This window comes from Ovis canadensis, chromosome 19 (assembly GCF_042477335.2).
Source record: "Ovis canadensis isolate MfBH-ARS-UI-01 breed Bighorn chromosome 19, ARS-UI_OviCan_v2, whole genome shotgun sequence".
NCBI classification, from domain to species: domain Eukaryota; kingdom Metazoa; phylum Chordata; class Mammalia; order Artiodactyla; family Bovidae; genus Ovis; species Ovis canadensis.
The window spans coordinates 66,236,667-66,258,079 of NC_091263.1; the positions used below are offsets into that span (position 1 = coordinate 66,236,667).

The window sequence follows — 21,413 nt, forward strand, 5'->3', positions numbered from 1 at the left end:
TTGTCTTCACCAGAATTTATTCTTCACCATCCAGAAGTCTAGGCAAACAAGTCAAACCCTTAGGACCCTTCTGTGGACTCAGGATTCATCAAAATTCTTTAATGGTTGTGATGTCACCCAATCCTTCGCTGTTTTCCAGGAAACCTTGGAATGGGAGATGTCAGCAGGAATGGATGTGGGCTTGGCACTGGTCTTGGCCGCAGTGCTAACCTTGATGTTGGCCTTCCCAATGATTATCACAGTGGCCTTGAAATTGGACTTGGCTGTGGCTGTGGTAACGGCAATGGCCTTGGAATTGGCCTTGGCCGTGGCCGTGGTAATGGCAATGGCCTTGGAATTCGCCTTGGCCGTGGCCGTGGTAATGGCAATGGCCTTGGAATTGGCCTTGGCTGTGGATGAGGTAATGGCAATGGCCTTGGAATTGGCCTTGGCTGTGGCCGAGGTAATGGCAATGGCCTTGGAATTGGCCTTGGCTGTGGCCGAGGTATTGGCAATGGCCTTGGAATTGGCTTTGGCCAAGGTCGTGGTAATGGCAATGGCCTTGGAATTGGCCTTGGCTGTGGCCGTGGTAATGGCAATGACCTTGGCCTTGGCCTTGGCCTTGGCCTTGGCCTTGGCAAACGTGGGCGCCGGGGGCGAAGTCTCCTCACACTCTGAAGCTGTAAACCATGACAAAACAGATTTGTTGTGGGATTGTGCAAGGGTCAGGACAAGATCCCTCACTTCACACCTGAACAGCCCTCTAACAGGGACACCATGAGTGTTGGACCCTGTTCAACCTCTGGCTGTTATCTTTGAAGCATATGACTGAATCCCTATATACAGACACCTAGGGAGAAACAGGTCCACAGCCAACATAGGGCTTCCAAGGTTCACAAGCCCATCCTAGCAAAGCCGGATAAGAGCAGGGGATTAGAAATCATTACTGAGTCAATTCCTCTCCACTTCAGCCTAGTCAGAATTCCCTGCAGGCCTTGTGAAAACACAAATGGCTGGTCCCACCCCAGAGTCTGATTCAGGAGCTCTCAGACACGACAATCTGTCTCATGTCAGTTCTCGGGTGGGGACCGCATCAGAGAACCACTACTCTAAGGGATGTAGAGCCAGGGCTGGAGACCTGGGACCTAGGGGAGAGAGGGGTGCAGGTAGGAGGGCTTTTCTCCACCCTGGATGGGGCAGCGGGTCATCGGTCCAAAGCATGCTCCATACTCTACCCCCTAGAATCCTCCAAAACCAGAAGGGGCCACTCACCTCATTACAGTTTAGGTCAAACTGGTCATTGGATGGGTCCAGGCTGACTGTCCCCACACACTGTTTCACCAGCTGCAAGGGGAGCTCAAGGTCAAACTGGAACCCCCGGGCCATAACCTCCCAGGTTCACCTCATCCCATAGATGCTGGAAACCTTCCCGAAGTTCCCTGTTCAACTCGCTGAGAAGCACTGATCCCAGCCCTCACTCCCCGCCCCCAGGCTCACCCCATTCTCCTTGAAGTCACATTGTTCCGGGGGCTGCTGGGTCATCCTGGGGCACACAGTCTCCTTCACCCTGAAGCTTGCAGGCTTTCGAGCTCCCCAGTCCTCCACCTGGCCAACGATCAAAGTGGAGAGACTGGCCTCAGGCTCATGTTTCCTTCTCTCATCTGTCTCCCTGCCCCCAACCCGGACGGCAGCCACTCCAGCCCCCTGTGTGTCCGGCCCTGGGCTTGGTGCTAGAGGCACAGGGGAGGGCGCACAGCCCGTGCCCGGCCTCATGGGCACACAGAGAGCAGGAGCGGCCCTCACAGCAGCACTGCCGGCAGCGCCTCCCCTCAGAGGGGCCCAGGGAGGTCAGGGCCGCCTGCAGGGAGAGCTCCTTTCACTGGAGCCTCCAGGCTGACAGAGGCCCTCCTGGCAGGGAGACACTGAGGTGCAGGGGGACATTAGCAGGGAAGTCACCTCACAGAGCCTGTGACCCCTCCATCCCTGGAGCTCCCAGAAGTCCAGGGAGCCTGAGCCAGGTGTGCAGGGCACCTGATCCCACAGCAGAGAGGCTAAGGCAGGAAGCCTGGTGCTGGGAGGGGCCCCAGGTCTGGGAAGGTTTCCTGGAAGAGATGGGAGCCCACCTAGAGGGAAAAGTGCCTTCCTGACAGGAGGACCAGCCTGAGCGAGGGGGCAACAATGTGGCCAAGGCAGGCGGGAGAAGGGCCCGGTCCCAGCCCCCTCCCCAACTCACATCCTTGGGAGGCGGGTCTAGCTCCAGGAGGCGGTAGAGATTAACTTCTGAGGACTTCTCATTGAGCTGACCCACAGCACGAAGCACGGCCTCCCTGTAGCTGAGGGCCTGGGTGCTGGCCGAGGGCAGCAATAGTCCCAGCAGCAGGAGCCACAGGGAACACCATCCCAGCGAGAGATTGGCCATCTGGGTCTCCACGGTCCCCAGCCGGCCTCCTCCCGCCTGAGGGATGCTTCTTATATGCTCAACCTGGGCCTGATGCAAAGGTTCAGCCAGGAACCTTCCCCATCCCTACCCTCCTCCCAGGGTGTGAGCAGGTCTTGCCACAGTCCTTGCTGTTGCCTCATGGGTTTTCTGGGCAGTGGGCAGGGAGGCCCCTGTGCAAGGTGAGAAAATGGTTTCTCCATCTCTCTTAATACCTTGGCCTCTCTGGGGCACATGGGAAGTGTCACAGTAAGGCTTGCTCAGGTGGGTTGTGCCCTCCAAGAGGGAAGGAGTACACAGTGTCTACATCCCCTCTGACCTCCCTTCACTCCTGCCCAGCTCCTTCCCCGCCTCCTTTCATCTCAGTGAAGCTCAAGGCCCACAGTTTAACTTCTTTGTGTTCCAGGCTCTTCCCTAACTACTGTCCACCCTCCACCCCGTCATCTAGGGCTCCTGCCAGCCACTCATGTGGCCACCGACCAGCTGCCTTGAGGCAGGGGCACCATGGTCTGGATATTGATCCTCATCATTGTCCACAGCCCTGCCCTGAGGTTCTCAGGTGTCACGGTGCCCCATCCACCCCAACCACAAGCCACCTCAAGCCTCCTGCCCTCCTCCCATCTCTGCACCTGATACATCTGTTTGACCCATCTTCCAACTTGAGAAGCCTTCCCTGACCTGCAACCACACAAGGAAACTTCTCTTGGCTCACAGAGATTTCAGGACATCCCTTCTGATTTGACCTCAGTGACTCCCTGCTCAGTGCTCTGGTTGAACACTGGTGGGGACGGGGGAGCGGGGCCCACTGGGAGGACAAGAAAGAACAGCTGGGAAAAAGAATGTGCCCAAGGGACAGAGGAGTCCTGAGACCATGAAGCCCGTTCGAATCCATCACCTGCAGGGAAGGACCATGTGCCCCTGAGGCCCGGAGTGGCTTGTGGACTCAGTTGCCCTGGGGGACCCTTGGGGGCTTGGCCAGACTGCCTTGGAAGGTGGCAGCCTGGATACACAGTTTAGTTGCCCACTCAGTCTTGGAGAAGGAAAGAAAGCTGGGCTTTGTGAAACCTGGTTACACAGCCCAGATATTGCCCCAGAGGCACCTTGGTCAAGCTGTATCCTTCTCTCAAATCAAAGGAGGAAAGGGAGATGATTACAATAGAAACTAACTAGCAATACACGTGGTTACTGGGTGGCTGATAACCCTGACACCCACCCTATGCTTTCCTGCCTCTGAGCCTTTGCCTTTGCTCAGACTTCAGACTGAAGTCCCCTCGTCCATCCTCTCTGGATGCGGTGTCGTATCCTCTGCCAGGTTCAGGCTGTGCCTCCTATGATGCCAAGTGTGAGCCTTCCATGCCTCCAGGATCTTGCTTTAGTCTTCACAGCCTGTCAGAACAGAGCTCTTCTCAGGAAAGACACCACGCCCTTGTCCCTAGCCAGTTTCCCCCCAACTCCACATCTGGTCTTTGGGAAACCCACATACACTTTTCACCCCCAACAAACTCAGGTAGGAGCCTTGATCCTGCATCACCCCCTCCTTTCTCCTCCCAGCCACCCTTCTGGTCCCTGAGGATCTGGGGCAATCGGAATGGAAACCCAGTTCTAAACAGGGCCCCAGATCTCTGGGAACACACACCAGCTCTCTGTGTACATCAGTTTTCAAGGAAAATGAGACCCACAGGCATATCTTTCAATGAAGGACACCTCCCCCCTCACTAGGAAACGGCAGACCCAGTGGGGAACCCAATCCTTCCACTGACCCGGCATGCTATCCACCTCTCAGGGACCAGTGATGGGCAATTTGGCCATCCCTCCTGCCCTCTGCAGGAAACAGGGAAGGAAGGTTGAGCATCAGGACCCTCTCTCTGCTAACGTCTACTTCCTTCTTCCCACTGACCACTTCAGGTGAAGCGAGGAGATGGGGAGGCTAAGTCCTCCTGGAAACTCCTCAGCTAGCCTGGGCTTCCCAGGCACGGGGTTTGATGAAGCAGGTCAGCTTGCAGGAGGGCAGCACCATCCCACCCCCAGGTACTGGAGGGGGGGACATAAAACCAACAGAGGCTGCACCATCCACACTGTAGCCAGAGTACTTGCAGGGCATCGGGGTGACTGCTCAGAGTCAGCCTTGAGCCCAGTGATCCCAAGGGCCTCAGTTGAGCTAAGCTCAGGCTCCAAATCTCACCATCACCAAGCACAGCAAACATCCTACCAGCTCCTCTCCACAGGATCTGGGACTGTGTGACAAGGTGACCTCGGCCCGGGTGAGGGCTGAGCGGGAAGGTGCCTGAGCTTTGCAGAAGAGAACCAGGCTCAGGGCCAGCCCCAGGCAGTGAAGACCATGGGGCATGGGTACCACTTTTGTGAGTGGGTTTTTACTGGGGACATGGGTGTAGACAAGGCAGCTGGGGGCCCAGGCCAGACCTGTCAGCAGAGAGACTGAGGGGCTGTTCTCTCCCCAAACAGGACCATGGGTGCCTTGGGTACATCAGGAAAGCAAATCCTCTTTCATTCTTCTACCAGCACAAAGACTGCAAACCCTCAGGACCTCAGGGTCAGCCTCCTGGAGTCCACGACCTTCAAGCAGGAAGTGAGCTGAGCCCATGCAGACATCAACTTCTGTGAGGATGGAGAAAGACAGGGCCCTTCACATGAAGCCCACACACTCCTACTCCTTTCCTGGGTGCCTCTGTGTTCCCTCCCAAATGACTGGCATGCCCTAGTGGAGGTCTTCCATCTGTCCATGGGTGCCCTGGGAAGGTAGAAACAGCCCTTCCAGGAACAAAAGATCTGTATATAGAAAACTATAAAACACTGGTGAAAAAAATCAAAGATGACACTAATAGGTGGAGAAATATACCATGTTCATGGATCAGAAGAATCAATATAGTGAAGATTAGTATACTACCCGAAGCAATCTATAGGTTCAATGGAATCCCTATCAAGATACCAGCGGTACTTTTCAGAGAACTAGAACAAATAATTTCACAATTTGTATGGAAATACAAAAAACCTTGAATAGCCAAAGCAATCTTGAGAAAGAAGAATGGAACTGGAGGAATCAACCGGCCTGACTTCAGGCTATACGACAAAGCTACAATCATCAAACAGTATAGTACTGGCACAAAGACAGAAACATAGATCAATGGAACAGAATAGAAAGCCCAGAGATAAATCCACGCACCTATGGATACCTTATCTTTGACAAAAGAGGCAAGAATATACAATGGGCAAAAGACAATCTCTTTAACAAGTGGTGCTGGGAAAACTGGTCAACCACATGTAAAAGAACGAAACTAGAACACTTTCTAACACCATAAACAAAAATAAACTCAAAATGGATTAAAGATATAAATGTAAGACCAGAAACTATAAAACTCCTAGAGGGAAACATAGGCAAAACACTCTCTGACATAAATCATTGCAGGATCCTCTATGACCCACATCTCAGAGTAATGGAAATAAAAGCAAAAATAAACAAATGGGACCTAGTTAAACTTAAATGCTTTTGCACAACGAAGGAAACTATAAGCAAGGTGAAAAGACAGCCTTCAGAATGGGATAAAATAATAGCAAATGGAGCAACTGACAAAGAATTAATCTCAAAAATATGCAAGCAACTCCTGCAGCTCAATTCCAGAAAAATATGTGACCCAAGCAAAAACTGGGCCAAAGAACTAAACAGATATTTCTCCAGAAAAGACATACAGATGACTAAAAAACACATGAAAAAAATGCTCAATATCACTCATTATCAGAGAAATGCAAATCAAAATCACAGTGAGGTACCATCTCACACCAGTCAGAATGGCTGCTATCAAAAAGTCTACAAACAGTAAATGCTGGAGAGGGTGCGGAGAAAAAGAAACCCTCTTACACTGCTGGTGGGAATGCAAACTAGGACAGCCACTATGGAGAATGATGTGGAGAGTCCTTAAAAAACTGGAAACAGAACTGCCACATAACCCAGCAGTCCCACTGCTGGGCATATACACCGAGGAAACCAGAATTGAAAGAGACACGTATACTCCAATGTTCATCGCAGCACTGTTTACAATAGCCAGGACATGGAAGCAACCTAGATGTCCATCGGCAGACGGATGGATAAGAAAGCTGTGGTACATATGCACAAAGGAATATCACTCAGCTATTAAAAAGAATGCATTTGAATCAGTTCTAATGAGGTGGATGAAACTGGAGCCTATTATACAGAATGAAGGAAGTCAGAAAGAAAAACACCAATACAGCATATTAAGGTATATGTATGGAATTTAGAAAGATGGTAATGATGACCCTATATAAGACACAGTGAAATCAGAGACACAGATGTAAAGAACAGACTTTTGGACTCTGTGGGAGAGGGAGAGGGTGGGTTGATTTGAGAGAATAGCATTGAAATATGTGTATTATCATATGTGAAAGAGACCACCAGTCCAGGTTCGATGCATGAGAAAGGGTGCTCGGGGCTGGTGCACTGGGATGACCCTGAGGGATGGGATGGGGAGCGAGGTGGGAGGGAGGTTCAGCATGGGGAACACCTGTATACCCATGGCTGATTCATGTGGATGTGTGGCAAAAACCACCACAATATTGTAAAGTAATTAGGCTCCAATAAAAATTAATAAATAAAAGGAAAGAAACAAACAAACAGCCCTTCCAGTGGCTCTTCCCAGGTTTTGACATCTAGTGTGCGCTTTGGAAAATAAAGACATTGCTACTCAGTTTCATCAACAACGGCGGACTCCAAGTTGTGTGTTCTGGTACCAACTCTCTTCCCTGCAGTTCTCATTGCCTCAGCAGCACGGACAGGACCGGGTGGCACGGAGCTTGGGAGGCATCAACACACTGGCAGGAACATCCGCCGTTTCAAAGCTACCAGGAGCTTAACAAGCAGCTAAAAAAAATCCTGACCATTTTACAGTTGGCTCGGGCAAGCCTGTATCACCGGCACAGACACAACAGAGCCCTGCGTTTCCCTTTAGGGTTTCCTCCCACAGTGAGAAGTGATGTCGAGTGAGACGCATGAACTTTCCTGATATCAGCCCCGCCTACTCACCTAGAGGAGACAAACCTGACAGGTAACAAAGCACACCCTCTGTGAGATCCTGCCCTCTGTACCTCTGAGACAAAGGAATCTGTGTCTTGACCTGGAAACAGACCTAAGACAAGTATTAGTGGAAGTAGTTTATTTGGGAGGCAATTCCAGAAAGATCCAGCAGGGATGTAGAGACGGGAGACAGGGCAGGACCTGAGTCAGAAGAGTACGTTCAATGAAGTGCACGGAACCTCAGACAGAGGTGTGATATGTCCGGGAGTGGGCTACTCCAAGGACCAAGGAAGAGGGGGTGTTTTTCTATCAAGTCCTCTCAATGGTTAGTTGAAGCTGCTCCCTGGATTCAGACTCCCCAGTGCTTCCAGTCTGCCCCAGAACAAAGGTCAGCTAGAGAAGGGGGAGTGGGCAGGACAGGAACAGTGTCTGAAACACCGGGGCAAACACATGTGACCTGTGTGTCATTCTGAGTCTCTCACCCTCATGCAGAGCTCTTCACCCCAATGAGCAGGATGCTTCTATTTAATGGTGCAAATTTTTATACCAAGTGATCCTTAAGCACAAACCCACCACTGAAATCTGGGACCAGGTAAGGAAACAGAGATGTGTCTCGATGCCACAGGAAAAGGCAAAAGGAGTGGGCTTTTCCAGAGTTAAATTTGTCAAGGGCAGGTGGGACATTCTGGACATTGAACTTTCCAGCTTAGCCCTGAGACTGAACTGTGACTCTGTGAGTGTTTAACAAGGTGAGAAGCCTGGCCCCTCGTGGACTGTCAGCTCCATGAGAGCTGGAGCAGCATTCCCACCAGCACTGCACACACAGCAGGTCTCCGTACATCCCACTGGGTGTTGGAGGAGGAGGGCAGGGGTGGGTGAAGGGCTCGGGGGGGACCTGAGAGTGTAGACACTGTCCTGGAGCTCCTGAGGCTGCTGCCTCCCCCGTGCCCTCCTGGAAGGAACAGGGGCCTCACGCTTCTCTGTGTTCACAGGAGTGATCTCACACACACACAGAGACATACATGTGCATAGATACACACCCATGCACAGGCACACACACACACACACTCAAAGGAGGCCTCTCAGACTTAAGGACTTGGTCTCAGTAAGTGTTAAGAGGTGAGAAAATTGAAATTGAAGGTGGGGGAAAGTTGTCTTCACCAGAATTTATTTTTCACCGTCCAGAAGTCTAGGCAAACAAGTCAAACCCTTAGGACCCTTCTGTGGACTCAGGATTCATCAAAATTCTTTAATGGTTGTGATGTCACCCAATCCTTCGCTGTTTTCCAGGAAACCTTGGAATGGGAGATGTCAGCAGGAATGGATGTGGGCTCGGCGCTGGTCTTGGCCGCAGTGCTAACCTTGATGTTGGCCTTCCCAATGATTATCACAACCACCTTGGAATTGGCTGTGGCTGTGGCCTTGGAATTGGCCTTGGAGGTCGCCAAGGTAATAGTATTGGCCTTGGAATTCGCCTTGGCTGTGGCCGTGGTAATGGCAATGACCTTGGCCTTGGCCTTGGCCTTGGCCTTGGCCTTGGCCTTGGCAAACGTGGGCGCCGGGGGCGAAGTCTCCTCACACTCTGAAGCTGTAAGCCATGACAAAACAGATTTGTTGTGGGATTGTGCAAGGGTCAGGACAAGATCCCTCACTTCACACCTGAACAGCCCTCTAACTGGGAACCACGAGTGTTGGACCCTGTTCACCCTCTGGCTGTTATCTTTGAAGCGTATGATTGAATCCCTATATACAGACACCTAGGGAGAAACAGGTCCACAGCCAACATAGGGCTTCCAAGGGTCACAAGCCCATCCTAGCAAAGCCAGATTAGAGCAGGGGATTAGAGATCATTACTGAGTTTATTCCTCTCTACTTCAACCCAGTCAGAATCCCCTGCAGGCCTTGTGAAAATACGAATGGCTGGACCCCATCCCAGAGTCTGATTCAGGAGCTCTCAGACACGACAGTCTGTCTCATGTCAGTTCCCGGGTGGGGACTGCATCAGAGAACCACTACTCTAAGGGATGTAGAGCCAGGGCTGGAGACCTGGGACCTAGGGGAGAGAGGGGTGCAGGTAGGAGGGCTTTTCTCTACCATGGATGGGGCAGTGGGTCATCGGTCCAAAGCATGCTCCACACTCTACCCACTAGATCCTCCAAAACCAGAAGGGGCCACTCACCTCATTACAGTTTAGGTCAAACTCATCATTGGACGTGTCCAGGCTGACTGTCCCCACACACTGTTTCACCAGCTGCAAGGGGAGCTCAAGGTCAAACTGGAACCCCCCGGGCCGTAACCTCCCAGGCTCACCTTACCCCATAGATGCTGGAAACCTTCCCGAACTTCCCTGTTCAGCTCGCTGAGAAGCATTGATCCCAGCCCTCACTCCCCGCCCTCAGGCTCACCCCATTCTCCTTGAAGTCACACTGCTCCGGGGGCTGCTGGCTCGTCCTGGGGCACACAGTCTCCTTCACCCTGAAGCTCACAGGCTTTCGAGCTCCCTGGTCCTCCGCCTGGTCAAAGATCAAAGTGGGGAGACTGACCTCAGGCTCATGTTTCCTTCTCTGACCTGTGTCTCTGCCCCGGACCCGGACAGCAGCCTCTCCAGCCCTCTGTGTGTCCGGCTCTGGGCTTGGTGCTGGGAGCACAGGGCAGGGCACAGAGCCCTTGCCCAGCCTCACGGGCACACAGAGAGCAGGAGTGGCCCTCACAGCAGCGCTGCTGGCAGCGCCTCCCCTCAGAGGGGCCCAGGGAGGTCAGGGCCGCCTGCAGGGAGAGCTCCTTTCACTGGAGCCTCCAGGCTGACAGAGGCCCTCCTGGCAGGGAGACACTGAGGTGCAGGGGGACATTAGCAGGGAAGTCACCTCACAGAGCCTGTGACCCCTCCATCCCTGGAGCTCCCAGAAGTCCAGAGAGCCTGAGCCAGGTGTGCAGGGCACCTGATCCCACAGCAGAGAGGCTAAGGCAGGAAGCCTGGTGCTGGGAGGGGCCCCAGGTCTGGGAAGGTTTCCTGGAAGAGATGGGAGCCCACCTAGAGGGAAAAGTGCCTTCCTGACAGGAGGACCAGCCTGAGCGAGGGGGCAACAGTGTGGCCAAGGCAGGCGGGAGAAGGGCCCGTCCCCAGCCCCCTCCCCAACTCACATCCTTGGGAGGCGGGTCTAGCTCCAGGAGGCGGTAGAGATTAACTTCTGAGGACTTCTCATTGAGCTGACCCACAGCACGAAGCACGGCCTCCCTGTAGCTGAGGGTCTGGGCGCTGGCCGAGGGCAGCAATAGTCCCAGCAGCAGGAGCCACAGCGAACACCGTCCCAGCGAGGGGCTGGCCATCTGGGTCTCCATGGTCCCCGGTCAGCCTCCTCCCGCCTGAGGGATGCTTCTTATATGCTCAACCTGGGCCTGATGCAAAGGTTCAACCAGGAACCTTCCCCATCCCTACCCTCCTCCCAGGGTGTGAGCAGGTCTTGCCACAGTCCTTGCTGTTGCCTCATGGGTTTTCTGGGCAGTGGGCAGGGAGGCCCCTGTGCAAGGTGAAGAAATGGTTTCTCCATCTCTCTTAATACCTTGGCCTCTCTGGGGCACATGGGAAGTGTCACAGTAAGGCTTGCTCAGGTGGGTTGTGCCCTCCAAGAGGGAAGGAGTACATAGTGTCTACATCCCCTCTGACCTCCCTTCACTCCTGCCCAGCTCCTCCCCCTGTCTCCTTTCATGTCAGTGAAGCTCAAGGCCCACAGTTTAACTTCTTTGTGTTCCAGGCTCTTCCCTAACTACTGTCCACCCTCCACCCCGTCATCTAGGGCTCTTGCCAGCCACTCATGTGGCCACTGACCAGCTTCCTTGAGGCAGGGGCACCATGGTCTGGATATTGATCCTCATCATTGTCCACACCCCCGCCCTGAGGTTCTCAGGTGTCACGGTGCCCCATCCACCCCAACCACAAGCCACCTCAAGCCTCCTGCCCTCCTACCATCTTTGCACCTGATACCTCTGTTTGACCCGTCTTCCAACTTGAGAAGCCTTCCCTGACCTGCAACCACACAAGGAAACTTCTCTTGGCTCACAGAGATTTCAGGACATCCCTTCTGATTTGACCTCAGTGACTCCCTGCTCAGTGCTCTGGTTGAACACTGGTGGGGATGGGGGAGCGGGGCCCACTGGGAGGACAAGAAAGAACAGCTGGGAAAAAGAATGTGCCCAAGGGACAGAGGAGTCCTGAGACCATGAAGCCCGTTCGAATCCATCACCTGCAGGGAAGGACCATGTGCCCCTGAGGCCCGGAGTGGCTCGTGGACTCAGTTGCCCTGGGGGACCCTTGGGGGCTTGGCCAGACTGCCTTGGAAGGAGGCAGCCTGGATACACAGTTTAGTTGCCCACTCAGTCTTGGAGAAGGAAAGAAAGCTGGGCTTTGTGAAACCTAGTTACACAGCCCAGATATTGCCCCAGAGGCACCTTGGTCAAGCTGTATCCTTCTCTCAAATCAAAGGAGGAAAGGGAGATGATTACAATAGAAACTAACTAGCAATACACGTGGTTACTGGGTGGCTGATAACCCTGACACCCACCCTATGCTTTCCTGCCTCTGAGCCTTTGCCTTTGCTCAGACTTCAGACTGAAGTCCATCCTCTCTGGATGCGGTGTCGTGTCCTCTGCCAGGTTCAGGCTGTGCCTCCTATGATGCCAAGTGTGAGCCTTCCATGCCTCCAGGATCTTGCTTTAGTCTTCACAGCCTGTCAGAACAGAGCTCTTCTCAGGAAAGACACCACGCCCTTGTCCCCAGCCAGGTTCCCCCCAACTCCACATCCGGTCTTTGGGAAATCCACATACACTTTTCACCCCCAACAAACTCAGGTAGGAGCCTTGATCCTGCATCACCCCTTCCTTTCTCCTCCCAGCCACCCTTTTGGTCCCTGAGGATCTGCAGCAATCGGAATGGAAACCCAGTTCTAAACAGGGCCCCAGATCTCTGGGAACACACACCAGCTCTCTGTATAGATCAGTTGTCATGGAAAATGAGACCCACGGGCAAATCTTTCAATCAAGGACACCTCCCCCCTCACTAGGAAATGGCAGACCTAGTGGGGGACCCAATCCCTCCACTGACCCAGCATGCTATCCACCTCTCAGGGACCAGTGGAGGGCAATTTGGCCATCCCTCCTGCCCTCTGCAGGAAACAGGGAAGGAAGGTTGAGCATCAGGACCCTCTCTCTGCTAGCGTCTACTTCCTTCTTCCCACTGACCACTTCAGGTGAAGCGAGGAGATGGGGAGGCTAAGTCCTCCTGGAAACTCCTCAGCTAGCCTGGGCTTCCCAGGCACGGGGTTTGATGAAGCAGATCAGCTTGCAGGAGGGCAGCACCATCCCACCCCCAGGTACTGGAGGGGGGGACATAAAACCAACAGAGGCTGCACCACCCACACTGTAGCCAGAGTACTTGCAGGGCATCGGGGTGACTGCTCAGAGTCAGCCTTGAGCCCAGTGACTCCAAGGGCCTCAGCTGAGCCAAGCTTGGGCTCCAAATCTCACCACCACCAAGCACAGTAAACATCCTACCAGCTCCTCTCCACAGGATCTGGGACTGTGTGACAAGGTGACCTCGGCCCGGGTGGGGGCTGAGCAGGAAGGCGCCTGAGCTTTGCAGAAGAGAACCAGGCTCAGGGCCAGCCCCAGGCAGTGAACCGACTGTGGGGCATGGGTACCATTTTTGTGAGTGGGTTTTTACTGGGGACATGGGTGTAGACAGGGCAGCTGGGGGTCCAGGCCAGACCTGTCAGCAGAGAGACTGAGGGACTGTTCTCTCCCCAGACAGGACCCTGGATGCCTTGGGTGCATCAGGAAAGCAAATGCTCTTTCATTCTTCTACCAGGACAAAGACTGCAAACCCTCAGGACCTCAGGGTCAGCCTCCTGGAGACCACGAACTTCAAGCAGGAAGTGGGCTGAGCCCATGCAGACATCAACTTCTGGGAGGATGGAGGAAGACAAGGCCCTTCTCACGAAGCCCACACATTCTTCCCTGTGTGCCTCTGTGTTCCCTTCCCACTGACTGGCTTCTCCTAGTATATGTCTTTCATCTGTCCATGAGTGCCCTGGGGAGGTAGGAACACTCTTCCAGCAGCTCCTCTGAGGTTTTGCCATCTACTATGCACTTTGGAACTCCAGTACTTTGTCCACCTCATGTGAAGAGTTGACTCATTGGAAAAGACTCCGATGCTGGGAGGGATTAGGGGCAGGAGGAGAAGGGAACGACAGAGGATGCGATGGCTGGATGGCATCACCGACTCGATGGACATGAGTTTGAGTAAACTCCAGGAGTTGGTGATGGACAGGGAGGTCTGGCGTGCTGCGATCCATGGGTTCGGAAAGAGTCAGACACGACTGAGCAACTGAACTGAACTGATCCACTTTGGAAAGACAGAGGGACCAACTCCTGGGGAGAATGAGGGACTGGAAATCAGAATGTAATCTCCTCTGATTCTATTTCTCATGAATCCACCTCTCTCCTGATCCCCGGTTCAACCTCAATAGATCCGGGCGGCACTTGCTTTTCTGATTTCCAAAAAACAATTTGGAAGCCAGCAAAAATTAAACCAGAAAGAAAGAAAGAAAAAGAAAGGACTTCCCTAGTGATACAATGGTAAAGAATCCTTCCATCAAAGCAGGAGACACAGGTTCGATCCCTGGTCCAGGGAGATCCCACATGCCGTAGGACAACTAAGCCTGTGGGCCCCAACTCCTGATCCTGTGCTCTAGAGTCACAACCCACAGCTACTGAGCCCACGTGCTGCAACTAGTGAAGCCTGCATGCCTAGAGCCCATGCTCTGCGACAAGAGAAGCCACCGCACTGAGGAGTCTGCATACCACAACCAGAGTTCAGCCCCTGTTCGGTGCAACTGGACAAAGCTGTAGCCCTTCACTGCAAAGTAGTGAGAGACCTGGCACAGTCAAAATAAATAAACAGTCAAATTTTTTAAAAGGAAAGAAAAAGAAGAAACAGAACAAAGTAATTTGGAGATTTTAAAAGCGCTTTTCAGACTGCTCACCACAAGCAAAGAACCACTGTTCATGTCTCCAACAGCAAACTGCCTCCCGAGGGGGAAACTCTTTTCAGATACTGACCTTGATTAAAAACAACACACAACAGGCCAATATCACTGATGAACATAGATGCACAAATCCTCAACAAAATTCTAGCAATCAGAATCCAACAACACATTAAAAAGATCATACACCATGACCAAGTGGGCTTTATCCCAGGGATGCAAGGATTCTTCAATATCCGCAAATCAATCAATGTAATTCACCACATTAACAAATTGAAAAATAAAAACCATATGATTATCTCAATAGATGCAGAGAAGGCCTTTGACAAAATTCAACATCCATTTATGATAAAAACTCTCCAGAAAGCAGGAATAGAAGGAACATACCTCAACATAATAAAAGCTATCTATGACAAACCCACAGCAAACATTATCCTCAATGGTGAAAAATTGAAAGCATTTCCCCTAAAGTCAGGAACAAGACAAGGGTGTCCACTTTCACCGCTACTATTCAACATAGTTCTGGAAGTTTTGGCCACAGCAATCAAAGCAGAAAAAGAAATAAAAGGAATCCAAATTGGAAAAGAAGTAAAACTCTCACTGTTTGCAGATGACATGATCCTCTACATAGAAAACCCTAAAGACTCCACCAGAAAATTACTAGAGCTAATCAACGAATATAGTAAAGTTGCAGGATATAAAATCAACACACAGAAATCCCTTGCATTCCTATACACGAATAATGAGAAAGTAGAAAAAGAAATTAAGGAATCAATTCCATTCACCATTGCAACAAAAAGAATAAAATACTTAGGAATATATCTACCTAAAGAAACTAAAGACCTATATATAGAAAACTATAAAACACTGATGAAAGAAATCAAAGAGGACACTAATAGATGGAGAAATATACCATGTTCATGGATCGGAAGAATCAATATAGTGAAAATGAGTATACTACCCAAAGCAATTTACAAATTCAATGCAATCCCTATCAAGCTACCAGCCACATTTTTCACAGAACTAGAACAAATAATTTCAAGATTTGTATGGAAATACAAAAAACCTCGAATAGCCAAAGCAATCTTGAGAAAGAAGAATGGAACTGGAGGAATCAACTTGCCTGACTTCAGGCTCTACTACAAAGCCACAGTCATCAAGACAGTATGGTACTGGCACAAAGACAGACATATAGATCAATGGAACAAAACAGAAAGCCCAGAGATAAATCCACACACATATGGACACCTTATCTTTGACAAAGGAGGCAAGAATATACAATGGAGTAAAGACAATCTCTTTAACAAGTGGTGCTAGGAAAACTGGTCAACCACTTGTAAAAGAATGCAACTAGATCACTTTCTAACACCGCACACAAAAATAAACTCAAAATGGATTAAAGATCTAAATGTAAGATCAGAAACTATAAAACTCCTAGAGGAGAACATAGGCAAAACACTCTCAGACATAAATCACAGCAGGATCCTCTATGATCCACCTCCCAGAATGCTGGAAATAAAAGCAAAAATAAACAAATGGGATCTAATTAAAATTAAAAGCTTCTGCACAACAAAGGAAAATATAAGCAAGGTGAAAAGACAGCCTTCTGAATGGGAGAAAATAATAGCAAATGAAGCAACTGACAAACAACTAATCTCAAAAATATACAAGCAACTTATGCAGCTCAATTCCAGAAAAATAAATGACCCAATCAAAAAATGGGCCAAAGAACTAAATAGACATTTCTCGAAAGAAGACATACAGATGGCTAACAAACACATGAAAAGATGCTCAACATCACTCATTATTAGAGAAATGCAAATCAAAACCACAATGAGGTACCACTTCACACCAGTCAGAATGGCTGCGATCCAAAAATCTGCAAGCAATAAATGCTGGAGAGGGTGTGGAGAAAAGGGAACCCTCCTACACTGTTGGTGGGAATGCAAACTAGTACAGCCACTATGGAGAACAGTGTGGAGATTCCTTAAAAAATTGCAAATAGAACTACCTTATGACCCAGCAATCCCACTGCTGGGCATACACACCGAGGAAACCAGAATTGAAAGAGACACATGTACCCCAATGTTCATCGAAGCACTGTTTATAATAGCCAGGACATGGAAACAACCTAGATGTCCATCAGCAGATGAATGGATAAGAAAGCTGTGGTACATATACACAATGGAGTATTACTCAGCCGTAAAAAAGAATTCATTTGAATCAGTTCTGATGAGATGGATAAAACTGGAGCCGATTATACAGAGTGAAGTAAGCCAGAAAGAAAAACACCAATACAGTATACTAACACATATATATGGAATTTAGGAAGATGGCAATGACGACCCTGTATGCAAGACAGGGAAAGAGACACAGATGTGTATAACGGACTTTTGGACTCAGAGGGAGAGGGAGAGGGTGGGATGATTTGGGAGAATGACATTCTAACATGTATACTATCATGTAAGAATTGAATCACCAGTCTATGTCTGATGCAGGATGCAGCATGCTTGGGGCTGGTGCATGGGGATGACCCAGAGAGATGTTATGGGGAGGGAGGTGGGAGGGGGGTTCATGTTTGGGAACGCATGTAAGAATTAAAGATATTAAAATTTAAAAAATAAAAAAATTAAAAATTAAAAAAAAATAAAAATTAAAACAACACACAAGGGAGGAGCTGGGCAGGAGGGATTGTGGGTTGGATGGGGATGGAGACTGGGAGGACTGATGAGTGGCAGGGACGGGGTGGGCTAGAACTGTGTTTTGTGAAAGCCATGCTGTGCTGGTGTGAAACCCAAGCTCTGCAGTGGGCACAGAGCAGGTCCCCCCGACTGCCCCTGAAGCTGCTGAAGCTGGGGGCTCCCTCCACGGCTCCTTGCCACCATGGCCACCTGTTTGCCCATGGGTGAGCTCATTGAAGTGAGTTTTCCTCCAGTGGCGCCAGTTTCCTTCCAGTGAGTGAGGTGCCTGCGGTCCATCCAGTGCAATAACCCGAACATGAATCTCTGGGATGGTCATGATGAAAACTCTGTGAGGGGAGAGTGGGGCCCCTTGTGTCCTGCCCTCCAACTAGTCTCCCACAGCCATGTCATCTATGGAACCTGGAGACCTGAGTCCAAGAAAGGGACCTCTGTGTGTGGTCCTTCAGGATACAAAGGGCTCCTGTGAATCCACCTCCTCTAAGCTGACAGCACTCTTTTGTAAAATATATAATACTGCTGTGTGTGATATACGGGCTTTCCAGGTGGCTCAGTAGTAAAGAATCCACCTGACAAGCAGAAGATTCGGGTTTGATCCCTGGGTCAGGAAGATCCCCTGGAGGAGGAAGTGGCAACCAACTCCAGTATCCCTACCTGGAGAATCCCATGGACAGAGGAACCTAGGGGACTACAGTCCATGGGGTCCTGAAAGAGTCGGACATGACATAGCGACTAAACAGCAGCAGCGCTGGCTACCTAAGAGTTTTTTTAATTTTTTTTCGGGTCTTCATTGCTGAGCACGGGCTTTCTCTAGTTGTGGCGAGTGGGGGCCACTCTCTAGTTGCGGTGTGCAGGCTTCGGATCTCAGCGGCTTTTCCTGTGGCAGACCACAGGCTTTAGGGCAGGCGGCTCAGTGGTTGTGGTACACGGACTTCGCTGCCCTGCGGCACGTGGAATCTTCCCGGACCAGAAATCGAACCAGTGTCCCCTGCATTGGCAAGCACATTATTAACCACTGGACCACCAGGGAAATCCTCACAGCACTCATGTCAGGAGGCAGGGCAGGGCTTACCACCATCAGACCAGGGAGGAAATGGAGGCCCTGGGTGGGGTGGCGGTGTGGCCTCGGGAGGGAGGTCTAGGCCGGTGCTGATGGCAGCACTCGGCTCCGGCTCTTGAGTAAACTTTTCCCGGTCCGATATGAGGCCTCCTACTTCTGTCTCAGATGACCCCCCAGGCCGCCTCTGCCTGGCCCCCATCACCACCCTGGTCAGCCCTGCATCGCTCCTGCAGCCCACTGCTTCAAGCGGCCTGGAGATTCAGCTTTTTGACTTGCAGCACAATGAGCATTGACAGGCTGCTCTGGGGGTCCCTTTCTGTGCTGTGCCAACTCCCACTCTCTTTCTTCCCTTCCTGAGCTGTCCCCTGTCCTCTGGTGCTCAAGACTATGGGTGAAGACAGCACATGAAAGCTGGGTAAGTATGTGCTGTGGCCAGCACAGCGGGTAGGGATCAAAAGTGGGTCAACATACAGTTTGGAAAAAAGAAACTACAGACAGAATTACAGTTTTAAAGATGGGACTGGGAGACTCAAGATCTCGAGGATCAAGAATCCCGCTGACAAATTCGATATCGCTTTTATTGAGCTCTTGGTATGCAGAAAGTGTCTGGGTTTTTTAGATAACATAAGTTTCCCATGTTCCCAGTCACGTCCCCAGCGAATGATTTTCTTTGGAACTTCTATGTTATTTTCTGTACAAAGGGCTCCAGATGACTGGAAGCAAAGATCCCCGCAGGAACATCAGAGAACCCATCAGTGCGTTCGCAAGCAGCGTTCTAACTTGTGGTGACCCGATATTCCTGAGTCCTCACCTTTCACTTTCCCACTGCTCATGCAGGACTCACTGACCTCAGCTAATCAGCCCGGGTACTCTGGTTATTTTTAACTATATTTCTTGTTGTGTTCTCAAGGCTTCAAAAAGACATCTGGATGTTTTCCCCACAAGGATGGAGTGAAATCAGTTGCTCTGAGAATGACTTCCAGGGTCTCCTTTAAGTGATGTGGGAAGTGTGGAGACACCACTGGCCAGGGCCAGCTACATAACTTGTAAGATGAAAATACATGTCCCTTGAATCAAAAATTATTAGGAAATTCAAGCTCTCAGAAGTCAGAGAGATTAGGAGAAAAGGGAAGGCCTCCACTGGCCATTGCTGCCTTTGAAGATGGAGATGAGCAAAGGCCTGGTTACAGCCTCTAGGAACTGAGACCAACCCCAGCCAGCAGCACGCAAGAGAGTCACTATCTCGATCCTACAAGCACAAAGGACCAAATTCTGCCATCAACCTGAACGAGCTTGAAAGCAGTTCTCCCCTAGAGGTTATTGAAAGGCATTCAGCCGAATCAGCATCATGACTGGCCCTGTGAACAGAAAGCAGAGACACCCATCATAGCTCCTAGCATCTGACCTACAGAGCTGAGCCACCAGGGTGAAATTTATCTTCACATGCCTAAAAGGAAATGCATGTTGGCTCAAGGAAACTTCTCAGAGCAATGATGGCATCATAGAATGGAGTGAGGTCGGGAAGAGGAGCAGTCACCAAACTCAGCCATAAAGACAGCGGGGAAGGACTGCTCCTGTCGCAGGCTGCTGCTCAGTTTCGTTGGCAACAGCGGACTCCAGCCGTGTGTTCTAGTACCACTTGTCTTCCCTGCAGTCTTCACTGCCTCAGCGGCACAGGCAGGAGTGGGGTGGCCCGGAGCTTGGGAGGCATCAACCTGTCAGCAGGAACAGCCACCAACTTCAAGCTACCCAGAGTTTAACAACTAGCTCAAGAAAAGAAATCCTGACCATTTAACCTGTAGCTCTGGAAAGCCTGAATCCTCAGGCACAGACACAACACAGCCCCGCGTCTCCCTGTGGCATTCATCCCCGAATGCTGGATGAAGTAGAGCAATGTAGAGTGAGAAGCATGAGGTTCCTCTAACCTGCCTGAAATCAGCCCCACCTGCTCACCAAGAGGAGCCAAGCCTGACAGGTAGCAGAGTAAATGCTCCGTGAGTTCCTACCCTCTGGCCCTCTCAGAGAAGGGAACCTGTGTCTTGGTTCAGGTCGGCTCCGAGGCAGACCTGAGACAAGCGTTTCGTGGAAGTATTGTGTTGGCCAAAAAGTTGTTCAGGATTTCGGGTAAGATATTACTTTTTGGCTAATTCAGTGTTTTATTTGGGAGATGATTCCAGAAAGCACCAGCAGGAGTGTAGAAAGGGGAGACAGGGCAGGACCTGAGTCAAACAGGATGTGTTTCAATGAAGAGGTTACAAAAATGGGAGACAGGGGCTCAACCCAGCTGTGGACATCAGGGAGCGGTGTGACATGTCTGAAAACGGGCCACCCAAGGCTTGAGGAAGAGGAGGTGTTTTTCCACCAAGTCTCTGCAATGGTTGAATGAAGTTGCTTCCTGGATCAAACAGCCCTCCAGCCCAAAACCAGTGCTTCCAGTCTGCCCCAGAGCAAAGACTGGCTAGAGGATAAGGAGTGGGTGGGGCGTGGACAGTGTCTGAAACACCCAGGCAAACAGTGATGTGACCTGTGTGTCACTCTCTGTGTGTCTCTCACCCTCATGCAGAACTCTTCACCCCAAAGAGCAGGATGCTTGTATTTAATGGCGCAAATTTTTGTGTCATGTGATCCCTAAACACAAGCCCACTGCTTCAATCTGGGACCCAGCTGAAGAAATGGTAGTGTGTCTCAAAACCACAGGAAAAGCCAGGAGGGGCAGGCTATTCCAGAATTAAGATTGTCCAGGGCAAGAGGAACATTTTGGGCATTGTACTCGCATGCTCAACCCTGAGACCGAACTGTGACTCTGTGAGTGTTTAACAAGGTGAGAAGCCTGGCCCCTCGTGGAGTGTCAGCTCCACGTGAGCAGGAGCAGCGTTCCCACCAGCACTGCACACACAGCAGGTCTCCGTACGTCCTACTGGGTGTTGGAGGAGGAGGGCAGGGGCAGGTGAAGGGCTCGGGAGGGATCCGGGGGTGGGGACGCTGTCCTGGAGCTCCTGGGGCTGCTGCCTCTCCCCGTGCCCTCCTGGAAGGAACAGGGGCCTCACGCTTCTCTGTGTTCACAGGAGTGATCACAGACACACACATACAAAGACACTCCTAACGGTCATGGTAATTTGGAAGAGGGGAGACAGTTGAAATTGAAAGCTGGAGGAAG

At 51.0% G+C, this 21,413-nt stretch overlaps 2 protein-coding genes across 2 annotated transcripts; both read right to left on the bottom strand.

Annotated features, from left to right (window-relative positions):
• On the bottom strand, positions 1-4,763 carry LOC138424366 (cathelicidin-3-like). The gene is made up of 5 exons (XM_069561125.1): positions 4,626-4,763; positions 2,213-2,461; positions 1,477-1,584; positions 1,252-1,323; positions 1-659 (listed from the first exon to the last, which is right to left on the bottom strand). Exons 1-5 carry the CDS (start codon positions 4,761-4,763, stop codon positions 237-239), a joined length of 990 nt encoding a protein of 329 aa, XP_069417226.1. The 3' UTR covers positions 1-236.
• A 3,848-nt stretch (positions 4,764-8,611) lies between these two features.
• LOC138424739 (cathelicidin-3) lies at positions 8,612-10,984 on the bottom strand. The gene is made up of 4 exons (XM_069562104.1): positions 10,602-10,984; positions 9,866-9,973; positions 9,640-9,711; positions 8,612-9,048 (listed from the first exon to the last, which is right to left on the bottom strand). Exons 1-4 carry the CDS (start codon positions 10,797-10,799, stop codon positions 8,848-8,850), a joined length of 579 nt encoding a protein of 192 aa, XP_069418205.1. The 5' UTR covers positions 10,800-10,984; the 3' UTR covers positions 8,612-8,847.
• Positions 10,985-21,413: the final 10,429 nt, after the last annotated feature.